Consider the following 26,257-nt stretch of genomic DNA (forward strand, 5'->3'; position numbering starts at 1 on the left):
ATGAGTCACAACCTTGAATTTGCTTCCATCCTCAGAAACAAACTTGAACCCACCTATTCCTTAACCTGACGTTTTATTCACTTTTTATAGAATACAGTTTTGAAAGTCAGACACGCCTGTGGGTGTTTGAAAACAACATGCAGGACTCCAAGCACGCAGTTTTGTATTCCAGGGCCTAATCTAGGTATGTCAAGATTAGGTGATAAAAACAGACAGCAAACAGGAAACAAAATAAACTGAACAAGAGAGAGAAGTGAGATGTGGAAGTGGTTAGACAAGCAACATCCTCTCCCCGGGGAGGGCAGGTTGGAGTCCTTATTTCCTGTCCCCCCAGGCCATCATTCTGCCCTTGCCACATGTTAACTGTGTGACAGCTGTCTGCCAAGGCTACTTCTCCCACTAACATCCTTCTGGGTCCCCAGGAGGCAACTCGGACATCCCCTGAGCCCACTCTCCTACTCTCTTCCGGCACTGACTCTCTTCCAAGGAAGCAGGTTTAAGGACCTCCTCAAATTAAGTTCTGCTCTGTCCTGATTTGCAGCTGTGTAACAACAGCGACTTCTCACTCCATGTCTCTGGTCTCTCAACATATCCAGAGTTGGAGAGGATGACGTTATGGGGGACAAAGCAAGATTATACTTTCCCCTGCCCTGCAGAATCTGGGAGAGTGAGCTTGATTCCCTTCTGGGCCATGCATCCTAACCAAGTTGTTAATAATCAACCAATACATAAGTTCCAGCTGCATGGCCACTTGGGCAACCCCACAGTCCCCCAATGCTATCCCCCTATGCAAGTCTACTGAACAGGCCGGTGTGCTCCCCAACAAGATGGACTAAGTTCCGAGATAAGGTCCCTGGTTTCAGCAGCACATGCCTGTAGGAAACTGGAAATTCTGGGGCGGCTTCAAGTACATTTAAACAAAAAAAAAATCAAGTTTAATTTTACTGTATTTAACAGGAAAATACAATCAGGGTGGGCTCCCTTGCATGACTTAGCCTGATATGTAATTGACTTGGTGTCACCCTTCCCCATAGATGTTTTACGCATTTGGGAGGTTTTCTTCCCAAGCAGGAGGGCTAGAACAGCAATTCCTTTGAAAGAAAATGTAGATTCTGGAGCACAGTTCTGAGGCCAGGGGTGGATTGTTCACCGCGCTCCATGGCTGCAGAGCCTTGGGGGTGGCACAGATTAAGGACAAACAGTGGGCTCGCAGGATCTGTATTAAGGATGGAAAGGAGGGAGCTAGATTTCTTAGCTCTTCGGAGGAGTTTTCAGGGCGGGCAGCTAGAAGGACGTATCCGTTGGTAAATTGAGCCCATTTGACATGCAGCCAAGGAGTGATTGTAAGATTGAAAACCATAATGCCATTTTTCTAATCTCATTTGAGAGCAGAACTGCACCTTATGTCAGATGCTCTGGATGCAGCTTTAGTGAACCCCACATCATCTCCGGCTTGGGAACCCCACATCCTGACCAATTCCTAAATGTGGAGCAGTAGCATGATCCACAGTGGGATTCTAACCCCCCCCCCGGCAAGCCCAGGTGCCAGCAGTCCAGCTCCATGGTTCAACGTGGGGGCCAGAAACCAGAGCCAAGGGGTGGAGCCCAAGCCAGGAATCAGGAGCAAGGCAAGAACAGGCCCAGAGCAGGACAGGAGCAAGGTAGGAGAAAGAGCGATCACAGCAGTAGTCGGAGTGTTGAGCAGCCAGTGAGCTGCTGCTGCTGAGCTTAAAGGCAAGCCTCTCGTGGCTGCCCTCAGCCAATCAGGCAGTTCTACCACAACCCAGCTGAGCTCAATAACCTGCCTGGAGGCTGGGCCGGCTAGTCCTCAAGCTCAGCTGAAGTTGCTCAGTCCTGACACCCCACCAGCCCTGTAGGTGCCTTTTGCCCCCCTGCCCTTCTGGCCAGCTCCAATATTGCCAACCTCAAGCATTCAACACTCATGAGTCAGGCTCCACCACAACGACAAGGTTTTTAATAGATAATTGGGCAGGTGTCCCTTTTATTTGCTTTCTGGTGTTTGAAGCTTAACAGTGCATTCACGTCTCATTTTCAAGCAGCCACTTCTGGTGTGAACTGTACCAGTGCACTGTAACACTACACAACAATATCCAAGTGAAACTGCAGGGTGAATTGACCAGTAAGTACTACAGGCAAAATGTCATTACCCTAGTTGGAATTTGGTCAATACAAAAAGCTTTAACGGTCACAAGTGGCCAGGACCAGTTTTGTATTTCACACCTGAAATATCTTGCCTCTGTGATATTGCACCCACCCAAGTCAACGGATGTACAATGATGATTTCAATGGGCGTTGGATCTGGTCATAGTGAAAAAACGATCAGTACTTAAGACTCAAGCTGTTTCATTCTGTTCTAGCTTCACTTCCTGAGTTGCTCTACGGCACTGCACTGCAGTCATCTAATCTCCAGGTAATCACAACCTCCTGGCCTGAAGGAGATGAAAAAGAGCTGACGACCCTGGTCATTGCTGCTCTCTGACTATCTAAAGCTGCCCCCAGATTGCAAACTCTTGTAACAAGCAGCAGGGGGCGGGTCAGAGCTTGAGTCCCATTGTGACAGGTCCATGCAGGGGCGGCTCCAGACCCCAGCACGCCAAGCGCGTGCTTGGGGCGACATGCTGCGGGGGGCGCTCTGCCGGTTGCCGGGAGGGCGGCAGGCGGCTCTGGTGGACCTCCCGCAGGCATGCCTGCAGAGGGTTCGCTGGTCCCGCGGGACCAGCGACCGGCAGAGCACCTCCCGCGGCATGCCACCCTGCTTGGGGTGGCGAAATATCTAGAGCCGCCCCTGGGTCCATGCCCTGTAATTTTGCAGTGTGGACACAGCTCAAGCCACAGACCTGAGTGAGAAGGTCTGCTTAGTGCAGTCTGGAAGCATCAACACAGCTGTGAGACCCAAGTCCACCAGGTTTACAGTGCACTGTGGACACAAGCCCAGGCTTGAAAACACCAAGTGTGCAAGGCTGTGTTCCACAAACCCAGAGTTACAATGCAGTGTAGACATACCCAAAGAGATTACTCATGTAGGGAAAGTTACCCAGATGTTCAAATTTTTGCAGGCTCAGACCCTAACAACAACCTATTAATAGCATCGTCATCCAAATTGTTGCTTCAATGCCATTTATGCCAATTTACTCTAGAGTAGGACTGCCTTTAAATTCTCCTTTAGTTGTGTTCCCTCTTCTCTTAAACCTGCCTGTGTAATTTCTAGTTTGTGCAACAACCTCAAATAAATTTCTTTTTAGCAGAGTAAGATGCACATTTTTCTGCTGGCCAAATTCACCATTGATGTAAAGAGGTGCAGTTCTGCTCAGGACAATGGGGTAACACCCACTAACCCGAGCAATGAATTCAATCCTTGTGCCTCAGCCTCCTGGGAGTACTGTGCAGAAATGGGATGGAGAAGGTACCCCACAGGGTAATAACAGGGTTGGCTTGATGACACTGCAAGTAGGACGGTCCTCCCACAAGCTCACCAAATGGTCAACCAGATCCAAACTGAACATCCAAAACATTTAACTACAGTGACGGGCAAACCTCGAAGTAGTCATCTCTCTTCATGTCAGAGAAAAGAGCACAGATCAGGAGTGGGATACAAAATCAACCTGAACCAGCAGACCATCAGGTGTTTGATCTGGCCAGCTCCCACTGACTTCAATGGAAGATCCACATACACATCTCTCTCTGGGTTGACCTCGTGATGAGTAATACCACAGAGGGTTAGAAGAAATACAAGCTAAATTTCTGCTCTTAGACAAATGCGAACTCCCCAAACTCCCATAATAGTCAGAGTTTGACAGTTTGGCAAAGAATCATGAGTAGAGTAACTCAATCTTAACTTTGTTTTCCAGTGCTTTGGAAAAGATCTCACCTGCTCTGATCAGCACTGGTAGTGGAAGGTCTGCTCTGGTGATCTGAATACAGCTTAACTCACTCTGCTGTGGTTTTGCTATTGTGTTCATTTCTTGCTGGTAATCTCTTCACATTCCTATCAATGGCATGTTATTTAAATTTAGCAGGCAATAAAAAACCAGCCAATACTTTCTTCCACCCAAGAGGTAGGTTTCCTTTCTATGCAAGGCAGGCCTGTCCAAGCCTGTTCCTAATTAGCGATAGAACATGCAGTTCAGAAGCAAGGAATCAGGATTTTTCCCCTCCCTCCTGTGAACTCATTGAGAAGGACGACTCCCCTGCCCTGTGGCGCTGGAAGGTTGTGCTTGTAGTTAACAAAGCAGATAGATAATTGATGAGAAATCTGAGCTTTTGGAGTTACAGGTAATTGCTAGTCTCCTTGGTACAATACATTCTATTTCATAGAGAGTCTCTCCCATTTAAAAAGCACTCACCTCTATTCAGTTAACAATACTTAACTCTTATATCGGACTTTTCGTCCCTAGATCTCAAAGTGTTTTACAGTGAGGTGTGAGCCCCCATTTTAGAGGGGAGAAAACTGAGGGACAGGGAGGTTAAGTCAATGAGCAGGTCTCTTGACTCCCATTCTAGTGCTCCATTCACTGGACCCTGCTGCATAGAGAATCAGATATTTCAAGAGGATCACAAAGAATTAGATTTAGATCTATGATCTAACAGTAACACGACACGTGTAGGATTTCTAAGAAACCAAAAAGCCCAACTCTGTGCAATACCTGGGTCCACTCAGCCTAACTCAAGTAGACAAACTGAGTATCATGTAGCTTACCACAAGTGGGTCTCTTGGATTAGACCTTGAAACGGAGGGTCCCATCAGCTCTGTGGGAGCATTAGTCTTTGGTGCTTTCTTAAAGAACAGAGGTTTTCCCTGTTCTCCTTGCCCAAGATTTTCCCTCCCCAACATTACCCTCCAAAGAGCAATAGAGGTTTGAATCCTCTGCCCCAGGAGGTTATGGGAGACCCCACCTCACTGGGATACCAACATTCCCACAGAGTATAAGTGGGGTCAGCTATTTAGCCATGGTGGTTCTTGCTACATGCACAGAGTTGAATAGATCCTCATCTGATGGTTGCTTACCACCAATAGCAGCACTGGGGACAGAGAACCTAACTAACTGTAAGATGGAGCTTGATAAGTTGATGAACAGGATAATATGACAGCATTGCTGTAAAACATTACCCTCCTGTCTTCTCTTTCGGGGTCTTTCCTGCTCCCACTAGGGCCTGTTTTGGAGTATTTGTAGCTGTGATGGGCAAGATATTTGCAGACACAAACAGAGCTCCCGGATCCTTCACCTGGGATTTGAACAGGGCTGTTTCTACTGTGTTTCATGCTTTCAGCCAAGGCCAGAAGGGAAAGTACCAAATCACTGCCAAAATCCCGACTGCCTGCCATCAGCAATTTAACTGAGCCAACAGCTTTGTCCCACCCTCTGTGTGACAAATGAGGGAAAGGGGAGATCTTCCTTGTTAGAGCAAGGGGCAGGCACATTTAGAGCAGCCCTAAGGTTTGCCTGATTACCACTTTGGTAGACAAGTCCCTGTCTCTGCATAGGTAACCAGCCCCATGAAGGGAAAGTCAGAAATCCCAGGGTGCTTTGAAGGCTCTCTCGCCAGAAAGCAGGGATAGGAGCAGAGTGCTGGGATGGACGTCTGTCAGGAGAGGAGTTGGGGTGCACCTTGGGCCTGAGGTTTCTTTTCAGGTCAGGTGCACTCTTCACTGGTGACATAGCAGAACTCCTGCTTTGGGGTGTGTTAAGATTTGGGACTTTTATTCTGCCAGAAGGAAGAGCTTTGATCACCTAACATGTTTCTGGCCTGTCACTGGCCGCAGGCCAACTTGGTGCCATGGAAACTAGTAAATGCAGCATTGTTACTTGACAGGAGTGTCTTGAGGGAAGAGGATTGGTTCTTCCTAACACTTTTACTTCTGTTATGGGAATTACCGAGCACTCATCACCATGCTACCCAGGCACCCTTTGGGCAGGTGGGAAACCACCTTCTTCCAGCAAGCCAGGTTCACTATCTGTCAGAGGGTGCCAGGCAGGAGACAGAGGGCTCTTGGGTCAGGGACAGAGGCAGGAAGATGCTACAGCCAGTGGGAGGAGAAGATCTCTGGTTGAGAGAAGGGTTAGGGTACTAGCCTGATACATAGGGGTCCCAGCTCCAAAACAGATCTCCTGTGGGGAGCGTAGAGAAGTCACATAATCCTTCTGGGCCTCAGTTCTCCCATCTGTGCAAGAGGGATAACAGCACTGCCCTACCTCACAGGCCTGTTGTGAGGATAAATGAATTAAAGTTTGTGAGGTGCTCAGACACTACAGTAACAAGGGCCATATAAGTACTTTGTGTCTACCTAGGACGTTCATGGGTAATTTCTACACAACATCCTAGACCCCCGTTAACACAAGTCCATTCACAGCCAACACCATCTGCCCTCAGATTGTGTGCATATGCAATTACAGAGGGGCTGATTACAGTGCCATGGTTAGATTGTGTTAATACATCCATTCAAAGCTCTCTCTTGATGGACTTTCTAACTTTCCATAGGAACGAGATGTTACATTAATCACAGAAAGATCGGTGATGAGTGAGACCAATCATTTTGGGGGTGATTTTGAAATCTATAGGATTAAAATTTTTCTAATGGTAAGTAATCAACGTTGTAAGGTGGTAAAATGGTTCAGTGTGTTGTAATTGATTTCTTTTAGTCATTTCTAATTTTAAAAATGAATACTCTATACATGCCATAATAAGGATAGATGTAGTATTTTTCACACTTTTATGCATTGGATATGGCAGCAGAAAATTAACTTTCAGACTTCCAAGTGACCAAACAGTCCTAGATTTATAGACTTTGTCAGCTGTGTCAGTACATACAAAGTCAGAAATGGATGGATTGGGAAGTTACATGATACACAAAATGTCAACGCTGCTCTGAAAAATGACTAATTGTCAAATTTTTATGAATCAGCACCTGCAGGGTGTGTTGTTCTGCTGCCACATTCCCAAGCTTTCTTAGAAGAGAAAACTTCCCCATAGCTGCTGTCTCTTGCCAACTCTTTACAGTTACTTCCTGGTTAGTGGTTGGTTGTTCTGTCATGTAAAGGATTATATATGGAGAAAATGTCATGGAAAATATGTTACATCCAATACTTCCATGATGTTGCATAAACAAATCAATGTCCCCATTCTATTCAGTCCAATAAATTATGTGGGTGGATATGTTGTCCTGTGTCATGGGACCCCCTAAATATTATCATGCATGTATAAACCACAATTAGCTTCTGTAGAGCTTTGAAGCATTAGACCTCAAAGTGCTTTACAAAGGTCAGTGTAGTTATCTCCATTTTACACATGGGGAAACTGAGGCACAGAAAGGTGAAGATTTGCCCAAGGCATAGCCTGTCTTATGGCAGAAGCAATAGGGGTGGCTGATAAAGATCTTTACACTGAAGTTCTCATGAAATACAGAATGATAATACAACAAGTTTGCCTAGTTTGGTAGCCTATTGCACAGACCATAGGATTGCTGGGGGAGGGTTCCTCTCTTACACAGGACATGCAGAGCAGAGTGTATAAAATGTTTTCATGGCTTGCTGGAGACTCGTGGATTAGAAGAGTACACAAAGGCTGAATGGCTCCACATGGGGTCTAAATTGGGGCTTACATGGGTGTTGTGTGGTGTGGAAGGGCAAAGGATGGGGTTAGACACTAATCTACCCCAAGGGAGACTGAAATCCCCTGTCCTTACCAGCCTGTGGAATGCCTGATTGCAATGAAATTGATAGCTGACCTGTAGAGGAGGAGGGTGGAAGAGGGATTTAGTTTGTAGTCAGAGAATAGTCTATTCCTTAAGTGGATGTACCTGGACATTTTGCCAAGACAGCAGTTGCTTTGGGGGACAATACACACTGGGGACTGGTCTTTGGACTCAAAGTCCTTCTTCACTCTGACAATGTTCTGGCCATACTGATCCCACAGAAGAGACCTAGTAGAAGAAAGAGAGCTGACACCTAGCCATCGGCATCTAGGCTATGGCTCAAAATATGGGGCTGCCCATAGACAATTCCTATGTCATTTCACCTGTCTCTTTAATCCTGTCTCGGTAGCTCAGCATTAACAGCACACCAGTGGGGCAGGCAGAGCAACTCACGTTCAGAGCTTGTCCTGGTGTGAAGGAACCAGCGAGGGAAAACAGCATTGTGTTTTCTCAAGCTAGAGAGGACAACTTGGCTGCAGCAATTGCTCGGACCAGCGCTCCTGTGAACAAGCACAGTTAACAGACAGACATCTCTGCCCTTTCGCGTTCTCCAGCACAAGGGCACATGCAGACTGTATGAGTTATGCCCCCACCTAGGCCCCTGCTGTGGCTTCCACACCATGTCAACCCTGGCTCAGCCAGGGCCAGAGAATTAACAGCAAAGGGGTCGATAGCATAGGGATTGTAGTAGACATTTGCTTTGTCCTGCTGTCTCATCTTCGCTCTAGTTCTGATGTTACTGGGCTGAGTCGGGGCTCCCCCAGTATTTCTGTTTCTACTGTGGCAGTGTGCTGTTGAACACACTTGGTTTACTGCTCAGGAGACAATGTCTTGAAGTAAAGCTAATTTTTCTGTCAGCTTGGGGGCAACTAGCCTGGGCTATAACCTGGTGGAAGGAGAGCCCTTCTACTTCAAAGTTTGGGATTTCTTCTCTTTTTGAGCCTTATTCATGGTCCTGTGGCTCTAGTTAGACAAGATGGCCAGAACAATCTCAGCAAAAGCCTCTGCACTATTAATTACCATCTAGTACTTCTGTCGTGAGAGAGGAAACCTCCACCTCAGATTCACCATGGGGGCTTCTTCCCTTCTGGGTACCCCATTGCCATATGATCTGGGTGTTTCACAGATATTATGTTATCTTATAGAATAAAATGTGTCTAATACTTCCCCATGTTTCACCAATGGGAAAGAGAGACCCAACAAGAATCAACAGAACTTTTTTCTGAATTGTGAAATATTGCCACTGATATAGGTAATTTAAACATTGGATTAAAGGACCTCTCCCCCCAAGGAGAGCAGTATTCTCCACAGTATGATGAATGTTTTGGAAAGCAATGTCAGAGTAAACCTGTGAGGGGTTCTAGGTGGAAGGCAGGGCTGGGAGTGAGATGATCTGATTACCAGACAGGCCTTGTGTGTGTTATGTTCAAACACAGTGTTTGGGTAGGAAGGCAGCGTCATATCCCCTCTTCATCACAGAGCTCCCACTACCTCCAGACCTCTCACACCCAGATGCTACCAGACACTCACTGGCCCATACCATAGTGTCTCCCTTTCACCTATAGCATCTGCACAGAGAAATCCAAAAATATGGCAGTTTACTGCCTCAGTGAGTTTGCCCTTGGCCTGCATAAGCTGGTGGGTATTTATCCAGCAAGCTAGGCAGGGATGTGGCTATGGTCAGAGAAGCCCCTTCCGGGGTGTGTGTGTGTGTGTGTGTACACACACACACACACAGCAGGGCAGCTGCCTCCCAAACAAAGTCTGCAGCACCCTGCCAATATCCCCTGCTGTAGGGGCTTCTTAAAGTCTGTACCTGCAGTTCAAAGATCATTGAAAACATTCCCCTCCTGGAGGTCCCAGTGTATTTAGTCCCTACACAGTCTGGCCCTCCAAGTCCCAGCCCCAGTTCAGTGTCTCTCTCCCCTTAGGTAGGGAGTCCTCTGTCCTCATTTCCAGAAATGGGTCCCAATTGAATCACCACTGCCAGGTTTTACCTGCCTGGAGCTTAGTCTTCAGTCTCTGAGTTCCAAATTCCCCTAGCATCAGAGTCTTCTTCCTACCTCAACAGGCTACTTCCAGCCCTCCTAGCAGGGGCAGTGCCTCCAAGCTCAGGGTCTGCCTTACAAGAACTTTTCCTCACTACCTATTACAGCTTCCTGAGTTTGCAACTTCCTGCTGCCCTTTGCAGGGGGACACCTGTCCTCCAGCAGAGCCCATCAAGGCTGTTAATGGGCACAGGTGGGCTGGAGCAGTTCCTTCTTAAAGGGCTGGGTCCACACTATGCCTTGCACCTGATTCACAAGACTCAGGCTGCATCACTTACATACACTGCAGCTCAGGGGCAGGGCTTGCATCCATAGAAAGACTCTTATCTCCAGGACACTGGGATAGAGGCTAACATGACAGAACTGTGGCCTGGCAGGAGAATTCTTTCCTGCAGCACAAAATGGAGGGCAGGGTCCCCAGGCTCATCACCCTTGGTGACAGCTGATATATCTCCTGACATGGATATGCCTCCATCTATATAGGGCAGGAAACTATGACCCTTCCCTCTGCAGTACTAAACCCTTATTGGGTGGAGAGGGGGATGTCACTGTGGCCACTTTACTGGAGAAGGATCCAAATATTCATCTTCTCACTCTCCTTGGTGCTGTGCAATAGACACTGCTGGCCTTAGAGCAGCTCAGGCTTCTGGCCCTTGGAGCGGATCAGTGATGTCAAGCATCACTGACTGCAACACACACATCCTCACACTGGCTACCCAACTCCACCTGCTCCTGGCTGGCTCGACACTGACTCCACTTTAAAAGACCTTTGTCCCAGATGTACCAAGTGTTGTCTAAAGAGACCCCTGTGGAAACCCATCCCTTCCCCTGCTACAGAACTAGGAAGATAGTTTCCTCACCATCACCTATAGCCACACTAGGATAAAACAGCTGCTGGATCTTCTGTGAAGTCTCTGAATTAGCTACTGTATGTGTAGGGGACAAAAGAGGTAGAACAAGAGGCCAGTTTTCCTCTTTGCATTGAGAAGGATTAGATAAGAGAAGGAAGCAGCAATTTAAAGGCAAGGCAGGAAGGATTTAATTCCCACACCTTCCAAATATCCCACACATTCAGACAGCTGCAGCTCAATGCATTCCCAGAGCAAGAGAGGGAAATACCCTGGGTTCTTCTGAGGAAGATATGGAGCTCCTGTCCTCCTTGTTTAGGAGCTTGGCTCTCCGGGTCTCCATCAACAAAAGCTGACTAAAGGATGGCCAAAAAACAAATCATAGAAGATTAGGGTTGGAAGAAACCTTAGGAGGTCATCTAGTCCAACCCCCTGCTCAAAGCAGGACCAACCCCAACTAAATCATCCCAGCCAAGACTTCGTCAAGCCAGGCCTTGAAAACCTCCACCTCTCTAGGTAACCCATTCCAGTGCTTCACCACCTTCCTAGTGAAATAGACCTAGACCTCCCCCACTGCAACTTAAGACCATTGCTTCTTGTTCTGTCATCTGCCACCACTGAGAACAGCTGAGCTCCATCCTCTTTGGAACCCCCACCCCTTCAGGTAATTGAAGGCTGCTATCAAATCCACTCTCACTCTTCTCTTACGCAGACTAAAGCCCAGTTCCCTCAGCCTCTCCTCATAAGTCATGTGCCCCAGCCCCCTAATCATTTTCTTTTTGCCCCCTGCTGGACTCTCTCCAATTTGTCCACATCCTTTCTGTAGATGCAATACTCCAGATGTGGCCTCACCAGTGCTGAATGGAGGGGAATAATCACTTCCCTCAATCTGCTGGCAATGCTCCTACTAATCTCCACTGCTGGAACTCAGAAAACTTCTGTGATGCTTAATGCGAAACTAGCCCAGCAAGAGAGCTCTCAGCACTAGCTGTCATAAGTTCCTCCATCCTTCTCCCCACAGGAAAGAAGCTGTACTGGTGGAACCCCTGGTGCCCTTCTACTCAGGAAGGTACTGCAGTAGTACACAACAGTTTAGGACAGGAAGTAAAGAGGAATAGTACATCCAATTGAACTCCTACTCAGGAAGGTACTGCAGTAGTACACAACAGTTTAGGACAGGAAATAAAGAGGAATAGTACATCCAATTGAAACTGTAAGTCAAATTTAGGAAATCAGAAATGGAATTTGCCCAGGACCCTGCGGTTGATAATGCTACTCTTGTAAAAATGATTGCAAGTGGTCAGTTTTATTCTTCCAGCAGCACAGTGCCCTCAAACACCATCTTGGGACCTCAGTTAATACTAACTCCAAGAACAGAATGCCACCTACAACACTGTAGAAATTTTTTGGTGGTCTCCCATCCAAGTACCAATCCAGACCAACGTGCTTAGCTTGTGAAATCTGACAGCATCCCTGCAGAAGGTGGTACAGGTGCAGGAAAAATAGATACAGATATGTGAAGGCTGACAGGAGGCAGTCTAATGTATGACATTTATACCAGACACTTGTTAATTATTATCGTGCAAAGCAATCAAGTTTCATACTTACTTGCCATTCCCATATTTTATTCGGATGTCCTTGCTCTTCTTCAGTTCTTTGCCATCTTTATACCACTTGTAGGAGGGCTGGGGATTCCCTGCAGTAGCCTCACATTTCAGTGAAATTTTTTCCCCAACGTGAACATTTGGGCTCTTCAGTTTCTTCAGTTTTGGAGGAACAGCTGTGAAAAGAGAAATCAGACCAGTGTGAAAACTTGCCTCTGTAAGGGGCCCAGGGCACGGGAAGTTATACAGTCGAGTTTCCCTCTGCTGGGGCTCTAAGAGAAGCATCTGATCTGCAGCTGCATTTATTCTATAGCGACTCAGAGGTTGGATCCTTGTCTAAATACTTACTGTTAGTGTCATTATGTCTTTAAAAAAGCAAATAGGTGGATTGTCACAGCTGAATATGCTGGGAAGGAAGCAGGCCTCTGACTTCAGATGAAGGGCAGGCTCACCAGTTTCCACCTTTGCCCCACATCTGCTGCAGATTTCCAGACCAATAGCTCCCGTTTGTCTCATGCACGAAGGCAGGCTCTGTGCATCTCCAGGTGCAAAAAAGAGATGAGGTTTTATTCTGCTTCCCAGACCGGCAAGCCAGGCTGAACACAGCGCAGCGGCGGGAGTTCATGGTGGATTTTTCTTATTCTGCCATTGCTGCTGCTAACCTTTTTGCTATGACATCTTCTTTTACCTTTGCTGCTGCTGACAGACACACTGTTGATCTCACAACCTCTGCTGCTCAGAGTTGTACTATTTGACTACTGAAGAAGCAAATGGGGGTAGGGGGTCATTCTCTTCCCCTCTAGCTGCATGCACCGAAGATTTCCTGGTGCTCATGTGCCTGCCAGTACAATCTGGAGGTGTACTGTGCATTAGCTCTTCTGCTGCTAAGAGCGGAAGGCTGAAACATGTCCTAGCGGGGGAAACAAATGCTGGTACAAGTGGTCACTCTGCTATTCTACATTACAGCCAAACGGGGCTCCTACACTGAAAACTCTACCTGTGCAAATGGCTAAAGAGGGAGAGGCATCCGTTCCTGGCGCCACAGGTGGAGGCATGACAGAATAGAGACAACTGGGAAAGATCTTTACAAATCCCAAGAAGTGGAACACCTGACAGGTCAACTTCTAGTATGAGACCTGCCTCTGAGTGTGACCTTTACTGGATGCTTCAGAGAAGGGAAATAAACTAACTATGCATCTGGAAAATTGGATAAGGTTGTACCAATCACCCTTAACAACCCACAGCCAGGGATTATATTACGCCCTAAGCATGAGGATCAGCAATCTTTGCAATTTTTGTCTTAACAGTTATAACTGCAGTCTGTTCTCTTTGAACATGTATTATTTTAAATCTTACCTTTTAAAAGAAAGTCTTAATAAGTTATATTTGTCTTAACATCCTGCAGCAGTGAGTTCACCTGTTAATTATATGTTGCAGATAAAGTATTTTCACTATGCAATATACATTGGTTGCCTTTTAATTTCACTGAATTTCACTATCCTTGTGCTATGGGATAGTAACAAAGAGATAGGAAATCAGATGGGCTTCATTATACCAGTTACTCCTGGGGGAATTTTGCATCACTGCATGTGTGCAGAATTCATGGCCCCCACCGATTTCTTTGCTTCCCCACAGAAAAATGACTTCTGATGGAGAAACAAAGGGAAGCTGCAAGAGCGGTCATGCTCCCCTCCCCAGCAGTGCAGGCAGGTTGATTTGGGCACCGGGAGCAGCCAGTAGAGAGATAAATCACTGTTGGGGGGGGGGCTGGGCAGTTGTGCGAGTGAGAGACACACACTCTGTCCCTCTTGCTCACTAGTGCAGCATGCTTGGTGTGGAGGGGCAGGGCTTTGGGGTGTTTCTGAGGAGATAGGATTGGGGCAGGTTCTGTCCCCTCAGGCAGAGGAGAATGTAGCAGCATGCCTGCTTAATGAATTGTTCCCATTGTTCTTAGTGAATTCCCCCAGAAGTATAAAACAGGTGTAAAAATGTTAAGGCTCCTTTATGTTGCCAGAGTGGTGTAAAGGAGCCTTATTGTAAAGGACAGCATGACCTTACACATGCTTATGTTGCTTTAGGGATTAGAACTGGTCTAAATTTTTGGACTGAAAAAATTTCCTATCAAAATGTGCTCCATGAACTGTTTGCTACTGACCTTTCCGGAGATGTTCAGTAGCCAATATAAGTTTGAATCCCCAGCCCTCACTTGCTCTTCAGTTGCCTATGATGTGACACTGAGCATATGGCTGCATATATTTGTTGACTAATAACTAGAAGTAAAGGCTCAATTCTAGCCACATTACTGTTAGACAGAGGGGATTTGGGGATTTCTTCCAATGCTCCCCTCTCCCATTCTCCATCCATTGTATTGTAGTTTAAATTAACAAAATAATTGAAACCAGCATGATTATATTGTGCTGTTTTGACAAATAAGCAGAATTTTGCAAAATTTTAAAATATTGTGTGCAGAATTTTTAATTTTTTGGTCCCGAATTTTCAATGTTTTGGCACAGAATTCCCCCAGGAGTAGCCAGTCATCATTTTACAGACCTCTGTTATATTTCCCCTCTTTTGTCTTACCAAGCTAAATAATCCTAGACTGTTGGGTTTTTTAAATACTTTCTTTATTGAAGGTTATTATATACAAATGAAAACAGGCAGAGTAACAACAACACTAACAGAGACATATGCTGAATGTACAGAAAAGTCTAAAGATTCTCTTGGAATTCACAGTTTAAAATCTCACCTGAATGCATGGGGAAGGATGTTTTGTGTTTGTTTTATGCGTGCATGCATCAAACAGCTGAATCAATCTTGGTCAAAGTTCAAAAAACCTTCAACTATGGGTGGAGCTGGAACACATCAGCCTAAAGTGAATTAGTTGGACAAAGCAGCTGAAAACGTGAAACAGACTGTCTCTGGAGATTGAAGGCAACAGCAGAGCTGCCAGCTACCAGTGGAGGTAGAGCAAGGAAAAAGACAGCAAGGCAGGTAGTGGACCAAATCAGCTGGTGTAAATCTTCATAGCTCCACTGTAGTCAATGCAGATAGCCGGTGCAAATCAGTTTGAAGAGTTGGTCCAGTATATCCAGTGGAGCAAGAAAACATGTGCAGGAGGAAAGGAAGGGAAACAGAGCAGGTGGCAAAAGGTCCATATACACTGCACACTCCTTTCGGCGGCATGTAGAGTACATACACGACATGCCCCCTAGCATGGGTGTAAATAGCAGTGTAAACAGTGAGGCACTGCTTAGGCAAGTAGAGACATGCCAGAACCCTCTGGGTAAGGACCTGGGTATGGACCCTACGCAGCTCTGTACATTCCCAAGCAGCACCTTCCATGTCTACCCTGCTATTTTTAGCAATGCAGCATCCAGCTTCTGGAGTATTCACCCACTGCAGGGAAAGCTCCAGTGGTGAGAAAAGACTCTGGCAGTGGGGAGGCAGTAGGGAAAGGCTCTGAGAGCTCCCTGCTGCTGAGGCCTCTCTCCGACACAGGTAGCTACATACTGCAGCATGGGTGCAGCCTGCTTTTCACTGCAGCACATAGCTACACATCCCCCATACGCTGCTGCAGGAGCTGTGCAGTGTAGCCGTAGACAAAGAAACGTGTGCAGAGGAAGAGAGAGAGAGGACCAGTGCAGCTGAGAGGGGGGATAAACAGATTGCTGTGGAGCGGGCTGTGCATTTAGTGCAATAAGTGTTCTGTGCTTTTTGAAGAAAGAGAGAAAAAAATGCATGAAATACTTCCCTAGAATTATTTCTGCATGTCAGCAATCATGGTAGTGGTCATCAGCAGGGGCGGCTCTAGACACCAGCGGGCCAAGCAGGCGCTTGGGGCGGCCGTTTCCCGGGGGGCCGGCATTTGGCTCCGGTGGAGCTCCCGCCGGCATGCCTGCGGCAGGTCCACCGGAGCCCGGGACGAGCGGACCTGCCGCAGGCATGACTGCGGCGGGTCCCGTCTTCCCGCGGCTCCGGTTGAGCTCCCGCAGCCATGACTGCGGCAGGTCCGCTTGTCCCGGGCTCCGGTGGACCTGCCGCAGGCATGCCGGTGGGAGCTCAACCGGAGCCGCGGGAAGAGGGGACCCGCCGCGGGACCGGGGAAGGGCGGCGCAGCGCACCGCGCTGCTTGGGGCAGCCCGATTTCTAGAGCCGCCCCTGGTCATCAGGAAGTTATGCAATCGTTAGTAGGGTGACCAGATGTCCCGATTTTATAGGGACTGTCCCGATTTTGGGGTCTTTTTCTCATTTAGGCACCTATTATCCCCCACTCCCTTTCCCGATTTTTCACACTTGCTGTCTGGTCACTCTAATCATAGAATCATAGAACTTAAGATCAGAAGGGACCATTATGATCATCTAGTCTGACCTCCCACAAGATGCAGGCCACAAAAGCTGACCCACCCACTCCTGAAATAATTCTCTCCCTTGACTCAGCTGTTGAAGTCCCCAAATCCTGATTTAAAGACTTCAAGTAGCAGATAATCCTCCAGCAAGCGACCCCTGCCCCATGCTGCGGAGGAAGGCGAAAAACCTCCAGGGCCACTGCCAATCTACCCTGGAGGAAAATTCCTTCCCGACCCCAAATATGGCGATCAGCTGAACCCCGAGCATGCAGGCAAGACTCTCCAGCCAGACACTCAGGAAAAAGACTTTCAATATCCCAACATTGACCCTCGGTACTAATTACCAGTGGTCGCACGTTATTGACCTATTGACTAAATCACGTTATCCTATCAAACCATTCCCTCCATAAACTTATCAAGCTTAATCTTAAAGCCAGAGAGGTCCTTCGCCCCCACTGTTTCCCTCGGTAGGCTGTTCCAGTATTGCACTCCCCTGATGGTTAGAAACCTTCGTCTAATTTCAAGCCTAAACTTCCCGACTGCCAATTTATATCCATTTGTTCTCGTGTCCACATTAGTACTGAGCTGAAATAATTCCTCTCCCTCCCTGGTATTTATCCCTCTGATATATTTAAAGAGAGCAATCATATCTCCTCTCAACCTTCTTTTGGTTAAGGAAAACAAACCGAGCTCCTCAAGTCTCCTTTCATACGACAGGCTTTCCATTCCTCGGATCATTCTAGTGGCCCTTCTTTGTACCTGTTCCAGTTTGAATTCATCCTTCTTAAACATGGGAGACCAAAACTGCACACAGTACTCCAAATGAGGTCTCACCAATGCCTTGTATAATGGGACTAGCACCTCCTTATCTCAACTAGAAATACCTCGCCTAATGCATCCCAAGACCGCATTAGCTTTTTTAACGGCCACATCACATTGCCGACTCATAGTCATTCTGCGATCAACCAGGACTCCGAGGTCCTTCTCCTCTTCCGTTACTTCCAACTGGTGCGTCCCCAGCTTATAACTAAAATTCCTGTTAGTCATCCCTAAATGCATAACCTTACACTTCTCACTATTGAATTTCATCCTATTACTAATACTCCAGTTTACAAGGTCATCCAAATCTCCCTGGAGGATATCCCGATCCTTCTCCGAATTGGCAATACCTCCCAACTTCGTGTCATCTGCAAACTTTATCAGCCCACTCCTACTTTTGGTTCCAAGGTCAGTGATAAATAGATTGAATAAGATCAGACCCAAAACCGAACCTTGAGGAACTCCACTGGTAACCTCCCTCCAACCCGACAGATCACCTTTCAATATGACCCGCTGCAGTCTCCCCTTTAACCAGTTCCTTATCCACCTCTGGATTTTCATTTCGATCCCCATCTTTTCCAATTTAACCAGTAATTTTTCATGCGGTACCGTATCAAACGCCTTACTGAAATCAAGATATATTAGATCCACCGCATTTCCCTTGTCTAAAAAATCTGTTATTTCTCAAAGAAGGAGATCAGGTTGGTTTGGCATGATCTACCTTTCGTAAAACCATGTTGTAATTTGTCCCAATTGCCATTGACCTCAAGGTCCGTAACTACTCTCTCCTTTAATATTTTTTCCATGACTTTACATACTACAGATGTTAAACTAACAGGCCTGTAGTTACCCGGGTCACTTTTTTTCCCCTTCTTGAAAATAGGAACTATATTAGCTAATCTCCAGTCAAATGGTACAACCCCCGAGTTTAGAGATTCTTTAAAAATTATCGCTAGTGGGGTTGCAATTTCACTCGCCAATTCCTTTAATATTCTAGGATGAAGATTATCCGGGCCGCCTGATTTACTACCGTTAAGCTGTTCAAGTTTGGCTTCTACCTCGGATACTGTAATTTCCAACCCTGCACCTTCATTCCCATCAGTCACTCTGCCACTATTCCTAAGCCCTTCATTAGCCTCATTAAAGACCGAGGCAAAATATTCGTTTAGATATTGTGCCATGCCTAGCTTATCCTTAATCTCCACTCCGTTTACAGTTTTAAGTGGTCCCACTTCTTCTTTCTTGGTGTTCTGCCTATTTATATGGCTAAAAAACCTTTTACTATTGGTTTTAATTCCCTTCGCAAGGTCCATCTCTACCCGGCTTTTGGCCTTTCTCACTGCATCCCTACACCCTCTGACCTCAATAAGGTAGGTTTCTTTGCTGATCCCTCCCATCTTCCACTCCTTGTACGCTTTCTGTTTTTTCTTAATCACCCCTCTGAGATGCTTGCTCATCCAGCTCGGTCTAAAACTGCTACCTAAGGACCGTTTTCCCTTTCTCGGGATACAGGCCTCTGACAGCTCCCCCAACTTCAACCTGAAATAATTCCAGGTGTCTTCCGCCTTTAGATCCCTAAATATGTTAGTCCAATCCACTTCCCTAACTAGTGGATGGCTGTTGAGGTCTAACACTCAGTTAAGAGGTGGTTTACAGAATGAAAAAGTTTTAGACACCTGCCTTACAATTCACTGCCTTCCATTCAGAGGAGAAGTAAAGGATCCTTTTGAGGAGAGGGGCTGCGCCAGAGGAGAGGAGGTGCACCTGAGCTGCTCAGAGGAAGGGCTCCAGGAATGGCCTCTCCTCAAGTGTGGCAGGCACTGTGACTCTAGCTACATTCATCTCAAGCTTGGAAAAATCCCAAAGAGCATGGATGATAGAGGAGTGTGACGGGGCTATGGAGTTGCATGTCAGCTAGAAATGGGGAAAATGCCCCCTCATGTTTCTCAAACTTAGGGGTTCCAGTAAACTGGAACTTGGATCCTGGGTACCTCTGGTTTTGCAAAGTCAAAAAACCTTCTGTTTTACTGATCTTTGCTTTGAAGTGAATCATACACCAAAAAGCATGCATGCATGTTAAAGGGAAATAGATCTGTTCTCTCCCCAGAACTCAGGTACATAGAGAACTTGCACTGTGAAAGGTTATTGTGAAAAATAGGCTTATGAAGTGTGTTTGTGTCTGTGTGTGTACAGATTCATAGAGATTAAGGACAGAAGGGATCATTATCATCATCCAATCTGATGCCCAGTATCACATAGGCCAAAGAATCTCCAACAGTCATTTCTGCATCAAGCTGATAACATCTTAGAGCTACAGTGTCTCTTTTAGAAAGCTATCCAGTCTTGATTTAAAGAATGCAAATGATAGAGAATCCAACATATCTCTAGGGAAGGTGTTCCACTGGTTAATTAACCTCAATATTAAAAGTGTGACCCTTATTTCTAGTCTGAATTTGTCTAGCTTCAGCTTCCAACCATTGGTTTTTGTTAAACCTTTCTCTACCAGATTAAAGAGCTATCTACCATCAGAAATCTCTTCCCCATGTACTGTATATACTCGATCATAAGCCAGTTCATTTATAAGCCAACCCCCCTAAGATGGATAAATAAAAATGGAAATTTTTTATAACCCATTCATAAACCGACCCTGTAATTCAGGGGTCAGCAGACTTTGGCTCCCAGGCCATCAGGATAAGCCGCTGGTAGTCCGAGATGGTTTGTTTACCACCAGCGTCCACAGACACAGAGGTAAACCTAAGTAAACAAAGTGTCCCGGCGCGCCAGCTGCTTACCCTGATGGGCCGGGACAGCAACTGGCGGGGAAATTTTGGGGCAGAGGGAGAAGCTGGGAGTCAGGGGAGTAACCCCTGTGACCACCCCCCCATAATCCCACTCTCCCCATCCTATCCCTTCCCACCTTATCTGGTGAGGATGCCTCTGACCTGGCTGGAGCTGCTCCAGCAGGCTGGGCAGCGTGGCCACAGCCTGCTCCAGAGAGCCAGACCGGGCGGCACAGCCGCAGCATGTTCCAGTGGGCTGGGCCGGGCGGCACAACCGCAGCGTGCTCCGGTGGGCTGGGCCAGGTGGCCACAACCTGCTCTGGAGGGTGGGGCCAAGCGGCCCAGCTGCAGCCTGCCAGCCTCGGAGCTGGAGCTGCTATGGAGGCTGGGGGGAGAGCAGCATGGCCAGAAGTGGAGAGATTCTGGCCCCACTTCTTCCCTTCTGGCTCTGCTGCCTCTCCTTGCTCCCTCTGTTGGGGAGAGGGGCTGTGTCCCACCTCTCCCTCTCTATACCCATTCATAAGCCAACCCCCTTCTCTGGTGCTTCCCTTTTTTACTAAAAAATATTTGGCTTATGAACAAGTATATACGGTAGTTACTTTTAGACCATGATCAATTCACTTCTTAGTTTCCTTTTGGATAAAATAAATAGATTGAGATTCTTTGGTCATAGCTTCCTCCATTAACTTAATTAATTTACAGCTTTGAGGTCAGCCTGCTTCCCACTTTTTGAACCAATGTACTTCATGAAATTCCACTTATGGTTGAAGAAGTTATTGGGAACAGTATGAAGTATGTTCGTATTTAAGTTGTGCTCCCCTTCTTTAATGCTTTGAATGGGTTTTTTTCCCCTGCACAGATTGGGATGGTCATACCCATTAACTTCATGCCATAAGAAAATGAGCAGTGACAATCATTTAAGGAGACGATGGAGGCAAGTTAAATGTCCCTAAGTCCCAAGGAAAAACAAACAAATCTCTGTTCCTCAGTCAGTAGGTGAAAATATCAAGTACAAATGGAAGAGCAGAATAACACTGCTTGCAAGTAAAACTGGGATAATTCTTCACGCACATACTTTGAATTCTACACATTAATTTGTATTCAAAGTTATTTGATGGACATTCCCTGTAAAAGTATATTACAGATGTTGTGAAGACAGACTCCGGCGGATTGAACGGATGAGACCTTCTAGAATAGGACCAACGGTCATGAAGGCGGTTTCTGCAAGCGATGTGGTACGCTAAGAGCACGGCAAGACACGAAAGATGCCCTGGTCAACCACTGCGCCCAGCCCATCTCCAACCGTCTCGACTCTTGTCCTGCCATTGGAGCAAGATGGGATGTGGGAAGAGAGAGTGAGGCTGACTATGCGCACCTCTCCCTCACTTTAATCCAATCCACGCGCAAGTCTTGACATCTCCTAACTTCCGTAAATTTCAAAGTCCTGTGGCGATGGGCGAGCGACGAAGCAGCAGGTGTGGATACACTGGGAGCTGTAGCCGTGGACCTGCACACAGGCGGCTCAGGTCTAATGGTCGTCTTCTTGCTGATCGAAGCAACAGCTGGATTCGGCGTCTACCGGAGTGACTGAGCAGCCCTTTTTAGGACCGCACTGCTCACCTCCGTAGCAAGAGGAAGGGGCTAGAAAAGGTGCCCTAAACATTGTTTGCTTCACAGAACCCTGGCCAGCTTACCGCGGCTGGAGGGGATCCCATCTTATGCGGTCGAACAACAAAACTTCAAATAACAAACCGCAAGGTGACACCACTCATTATTGGTACATGGAACGTACGCATGCTTCAAGATAACCCCTCAGCAGATTGACCAGAAAGAAGAAGAACAGCCCTGGTCACTAGAGAGCTCGCAAGATTTAACATCGATATTGCGGCCCTGTGTGAAACTCGTCTAGCCAACGAAGGTCAGCTCACAGAAATAGGGGGTGGTTACACATTCTTCTGGTGTGGACGTAGCAGTGACGAACGTCGTGAATCTGGAGTTGGCTTTGCGGTTAAGAATCAACTTGTCCGCAAATTTGCCAGTCTTCCCAAGGGTGTGAACGACCGACTCATGACACTGCATCTTCCACTACCGAGAGGAAAGCAAGCTATACTAATCAGCGCTTACGCACCCACAATGACGAATCCAGATGAAGTAAAGGACAAGTTTTATGAAGATCTTGATGCCCTACTCTCATCCGTGAAGCGTACCGACAGGCTGATTCTACTTGGCGATTTTAACGCGAGAGTAGGATCTGATCACTCTGCCTGGGATGGCGTCACTGGAAAAAATGGAATCGGCAAATGTAACAGCAATGGCCTACTACTCCTGAAGACATGTGTGGCTCATGATCTGATCATTACCAATACCATCTTCCGCCTGCCCACTCGCAAAAAGACGTCCTGGATGCATCCACGCTCCAAGCACTGGCATCTCATTGATTATGTCATCGTGCGGAGGAAAGACAGACAGGATGTAAGGGTGACTAAGGCCATGCCGAGTGCTGACTGTTGGACTGATCATAGACTCATCATCTCTAAATTAAGCCTTTACATCAAGCCAAAGAGACGTCCGCAGGGAAACAGAGCTGTGGTGAAAAAGATTAACATCAGTAAACTGAGGAACCCCAATACAGCAGCTTTACTAGCAGAAGATCTTGACAACCAACTCTTAGAGCTGCAATTAGAGGAAAATGCTGAGAAGGACTGGGAACGCTTCCGGAATATTGTGCACTCTTCTGCACTAAAGGTTCTTGGACCTTCACACAGGAAACAGCAGGACTGGTTTGATGAAAACGATGAAGAGATCAAGGCCTTACTTGCTGAAAAGCACCGCCTTTACCGTGCTCATCAGAACGACCCGTTGTCATCAGCTAAGAAAAATGCCTTTAACAACACTCGCAGGACCGTACAGAGCAAGCTTCGCAAGATGCAGGACTCCTGGTTGAGTGCCAAGGCAGGTGAAATCCAGATGTTTGCTGATAGAAACGATGCCAAACGGTTCTACGAAGCCCTCAGATCCTTGTACGGACCTCGGCCCTCAGGGAGCTCTCCTTTACTGGATTTAGATGGTGTAACTCTCATTACTGAGAAGACTCTGATTCTACAGCGTTGGGCTGAGCATTTTCAATCCGTACTGAACCGCCCATCTTCCATTAATAACGAGGCGATTGATAGAATGCCCCAGGCGGATATCAACCACAGCCTGGACGTTCCACCATCAGAGACTGAAATCCTACAGGCCATCAGCCAGCTGTCCAGTGGCAAGGCCTCAGGATCTGATGCGATCCCAGCAGAAGTTTATAAGGATGGTGGTGCAGTGCTTGTCGACAAACTCACTCAACTGTTTCAGTCCTTCTGGAATCAAGGGTCTATTCCTCAGGAATTGAAAGACGCGTCCATCGTACACCTCTATAAGAGGAAAGGAAATCGAAAAGTCTGCGATAATCATAGAGGAATATCATTGCTTTCCAGCGCAGGCAAGATCCTTGCACGAGTGTTGCTGAATCGCCTGATTGACCACCTGGAACAGGGTCTATTACCCGAGACACAGTGCGGCTTTCGTAAAGAGCGTGGCACTGTGGACATGATCTTCGCAGTCCGACAGCTCCAAGAGAAGTGTCAAGAGCAGAATCGTGAACTGTACACCATCTTTGTGGATCTCACCAAGGCTTTTGACACTGTCAGTCGTGAAGGTCTGTGGCGTATCATGTCGAAGTTTGGGTGCCCTGATAGATTCATCCTGATGGTACGTCAGTTCCACGACGGCATGACGGCTCATGTTCTGGACGACGGAGAAGCTTCAGAGGCCTTTCCCGTCACAAATGGCATCAAGCAAGGGTGTGTGTTGGCACCGACCCTGTTCAGCATGATGTTTTCAGCCATGCTGTCAGACGCCTTTCAGAACAGTTCCTTGGGAGTCAGCCTGAGATACAGGACTGATGGGAAACTGTTCAACCTGCGAAGACTCCAGGCTGTCACCAAGATAAAGGAGATTGTGCTACGAGACCTCCTTTTTGCTGACGATTGTGCCCTGAATGCTGGATCAGAGCAGGAAATGCAAGCCAGCATGGACAAATTCGCAGCAGCATGTGATAACTTCGGCCTTCTCATCAACATAAAGAAAACCGAAGTGATGCACCAGCCAGCTCCGAAAGTCCAACACCAAGAGCCCACCATCACAGTGAAGGGGCAAAAGCTGCAAGTAGTGGACCAATTTACATACCTTGGCAGCACCCTCTCCCGCGCAGTGACAATTGACATCGAGGTCAATTGCAGAATAGCCAAGGCAAGCTCTGCATTTGGCGGACTGCTGACCAACGTGTGGGACTCCCGTGGAATAAGCCTTGCTACAAAGCTTAAAGTCTACCGAGCAGTAGTGCTAACTACCTTGATGTATGCCAGTGAGACCTGGACTGTATACAGGAGGCATGCTAGGCAATTGAACCACTTCCACATGACTTGCCTCCGCAGACTTCTGAGGATTCGGTGGCAGGATAAGGTGCCTGACACAGAAGTCCTTTCCAGAGCAGGCCTGCCGTCAGTTTACACTCTGCTTATGAAAGCCCAGACACGCTGGACAGGCCATGTTGCAAGGATGCCAGACCACCGCATCCCCAAACAGCTCTTCTATGGTGAGCTGTTTCAAGGAAAGTGATCGCACAGGGGACAAAAGAAGCGATACAAAGATACGCTGAAAGCCTCTCTTAAGTCCCTGGATATCGACATCACCTCCTGGGAAACCCTGGCACAAGACCGATCGACATGGCGTACGCTGATCCACCAAGGCTGCCAGTCATCTGAAGCCAGAAGGATAACCCTAGCACAAGAGAAGCGAGCACTCCGTAAAGCCAGAGCTGCAAATGTTGTAACAGTGGTGCCCACACATGTCTGCCCGACATGTGGCAGAACATTCCGTGCCCGTATTGGCCTTACCAGCCATTTGCGGACGCACCGTGGACAGCTCACAACCTGACAGATGTTAAGGTCTTCTTCGAAAACGATGAACGAACATCATATTACAGATGTGGATTGGTCACAACAATTTTCAACTAGATCTTTGAGTATTCCAAATTAATGGTATATGACTATTCACCTAACTTTTATGCTACTGTTTCTGCTCCTTGATTCAACACCTGAAAGTTTTATTAACAGAGGAGGTAAATCAAAGCCATTTTGTGATGGGTGTCTGGACACACATTTGCAAGATTTTAGCTTTCTGCAATCATTCTTCTGGCCATTACAGAGGTTCATGGAGAATAAATAAGAATCAGCTGCAGGTGGAACCAATAAGTATCAGTCCTCCACTGGCTAGAAAGGCTGGAAACAGTAAGAAACCAATCAAGGCCCAACTGGCAGTATAAAAAGGTCTGGCTAGTTCTTCCAGGAGCCAATTATGGGTGAAGCAGGGATAGAGAAGAAAGGCTCGCTCCTTAACTTAGCCCCTGACCAGGCCTCTTGGGATAATTCTGCACTTTTTTGTTTCAGTCAGTGAATGAGTTTTGTTTACTTTGAGGAATATAAGGCCCAGGTGGACTATCCTGAGTTGACTATTAATTTGACTTCTGTAAGACTAGGTGAGCTCATTTCACTAGATGCTTAATTGGCTCAGACGAGCCTGTGACACCCAGCTCCCGGAATCAAGTGATTATGTGAGACTCTGCTTTCACTTAAAAGAAATAAGTAAGTTTCTAGCCCCTGTGGTTGCAGAGAAAAGCTGGAAAATATGATCTGAAAGTTTCAAAATCCAGGAATAATAATAAATAAAAAAACAAATAAAAAAGCCCCACATTTATTATTTTTGAAATCTCGTGATTTTTGGATACTTGAGGTTGACAATACGATGCTTGCAAATACTGGTGAAAGAAATTAATGGCACTTAGTTGCATGAATTTCACAAATCCTTCTTGACATTTTTTGCCCCGCTCTAGTGGGTAAGTGTAAGTAGCTATGAGTATATTAATGAATGGGAGCTTGGCTGTTAAGTTTCAAAGGGCCCAGGATTCGGGACTTAATAGGTTTAGCTGCACTAAGACTAGTCCTGTGGGGCTTTTTGCACAGAAATTCAACAAAATCTACTTGAGCTATGAGTAAGGTGACAAGTTC

The 26,257-nt window shown here is 46.8% G+C and overlaps 1 protein-coding gene across 9 annotated transcripts in view; it reads right to left on the minus strand.

The window, feature by feature from the left end:
• The window catches only part of NRG2 (neuregulin 2), a 179,208-nt gene that overhangs the window by 103,360 nt on the left and 49,591 nt on the right, over positions 1-26,257 (minus strand). For 4 of the 9 annotated variants that reach the window (XM_039485544.1, XM_039485535.1, XM_039485534.1 and 1 more), the window contains exon 2: positions 12,216-12,387. In XM_039485544.1, coding sequence (XP_039341478.1) covers positions 12,216-12,387 — 172 coding nt within the window. The other 5 variants (XM_039485536.1, XM_039485540.1, XM_039485541.1 and 2 more) reach the window with 5 other exon arrangements.

The sequence above is a fragment of the Mauremys reevesii genome, linkage group 8, assembly GCF_016161935.1.
Source record: "Mauremys reevesii isolate NIE-2019 linkage group 8, ASM1616193v1, whole genome shotgun sequence".
NCBI lineage: Eukaryota > Metazoa > Chordata > Testudines > Geoemydidae > Mauremys > Mauremys reevesii.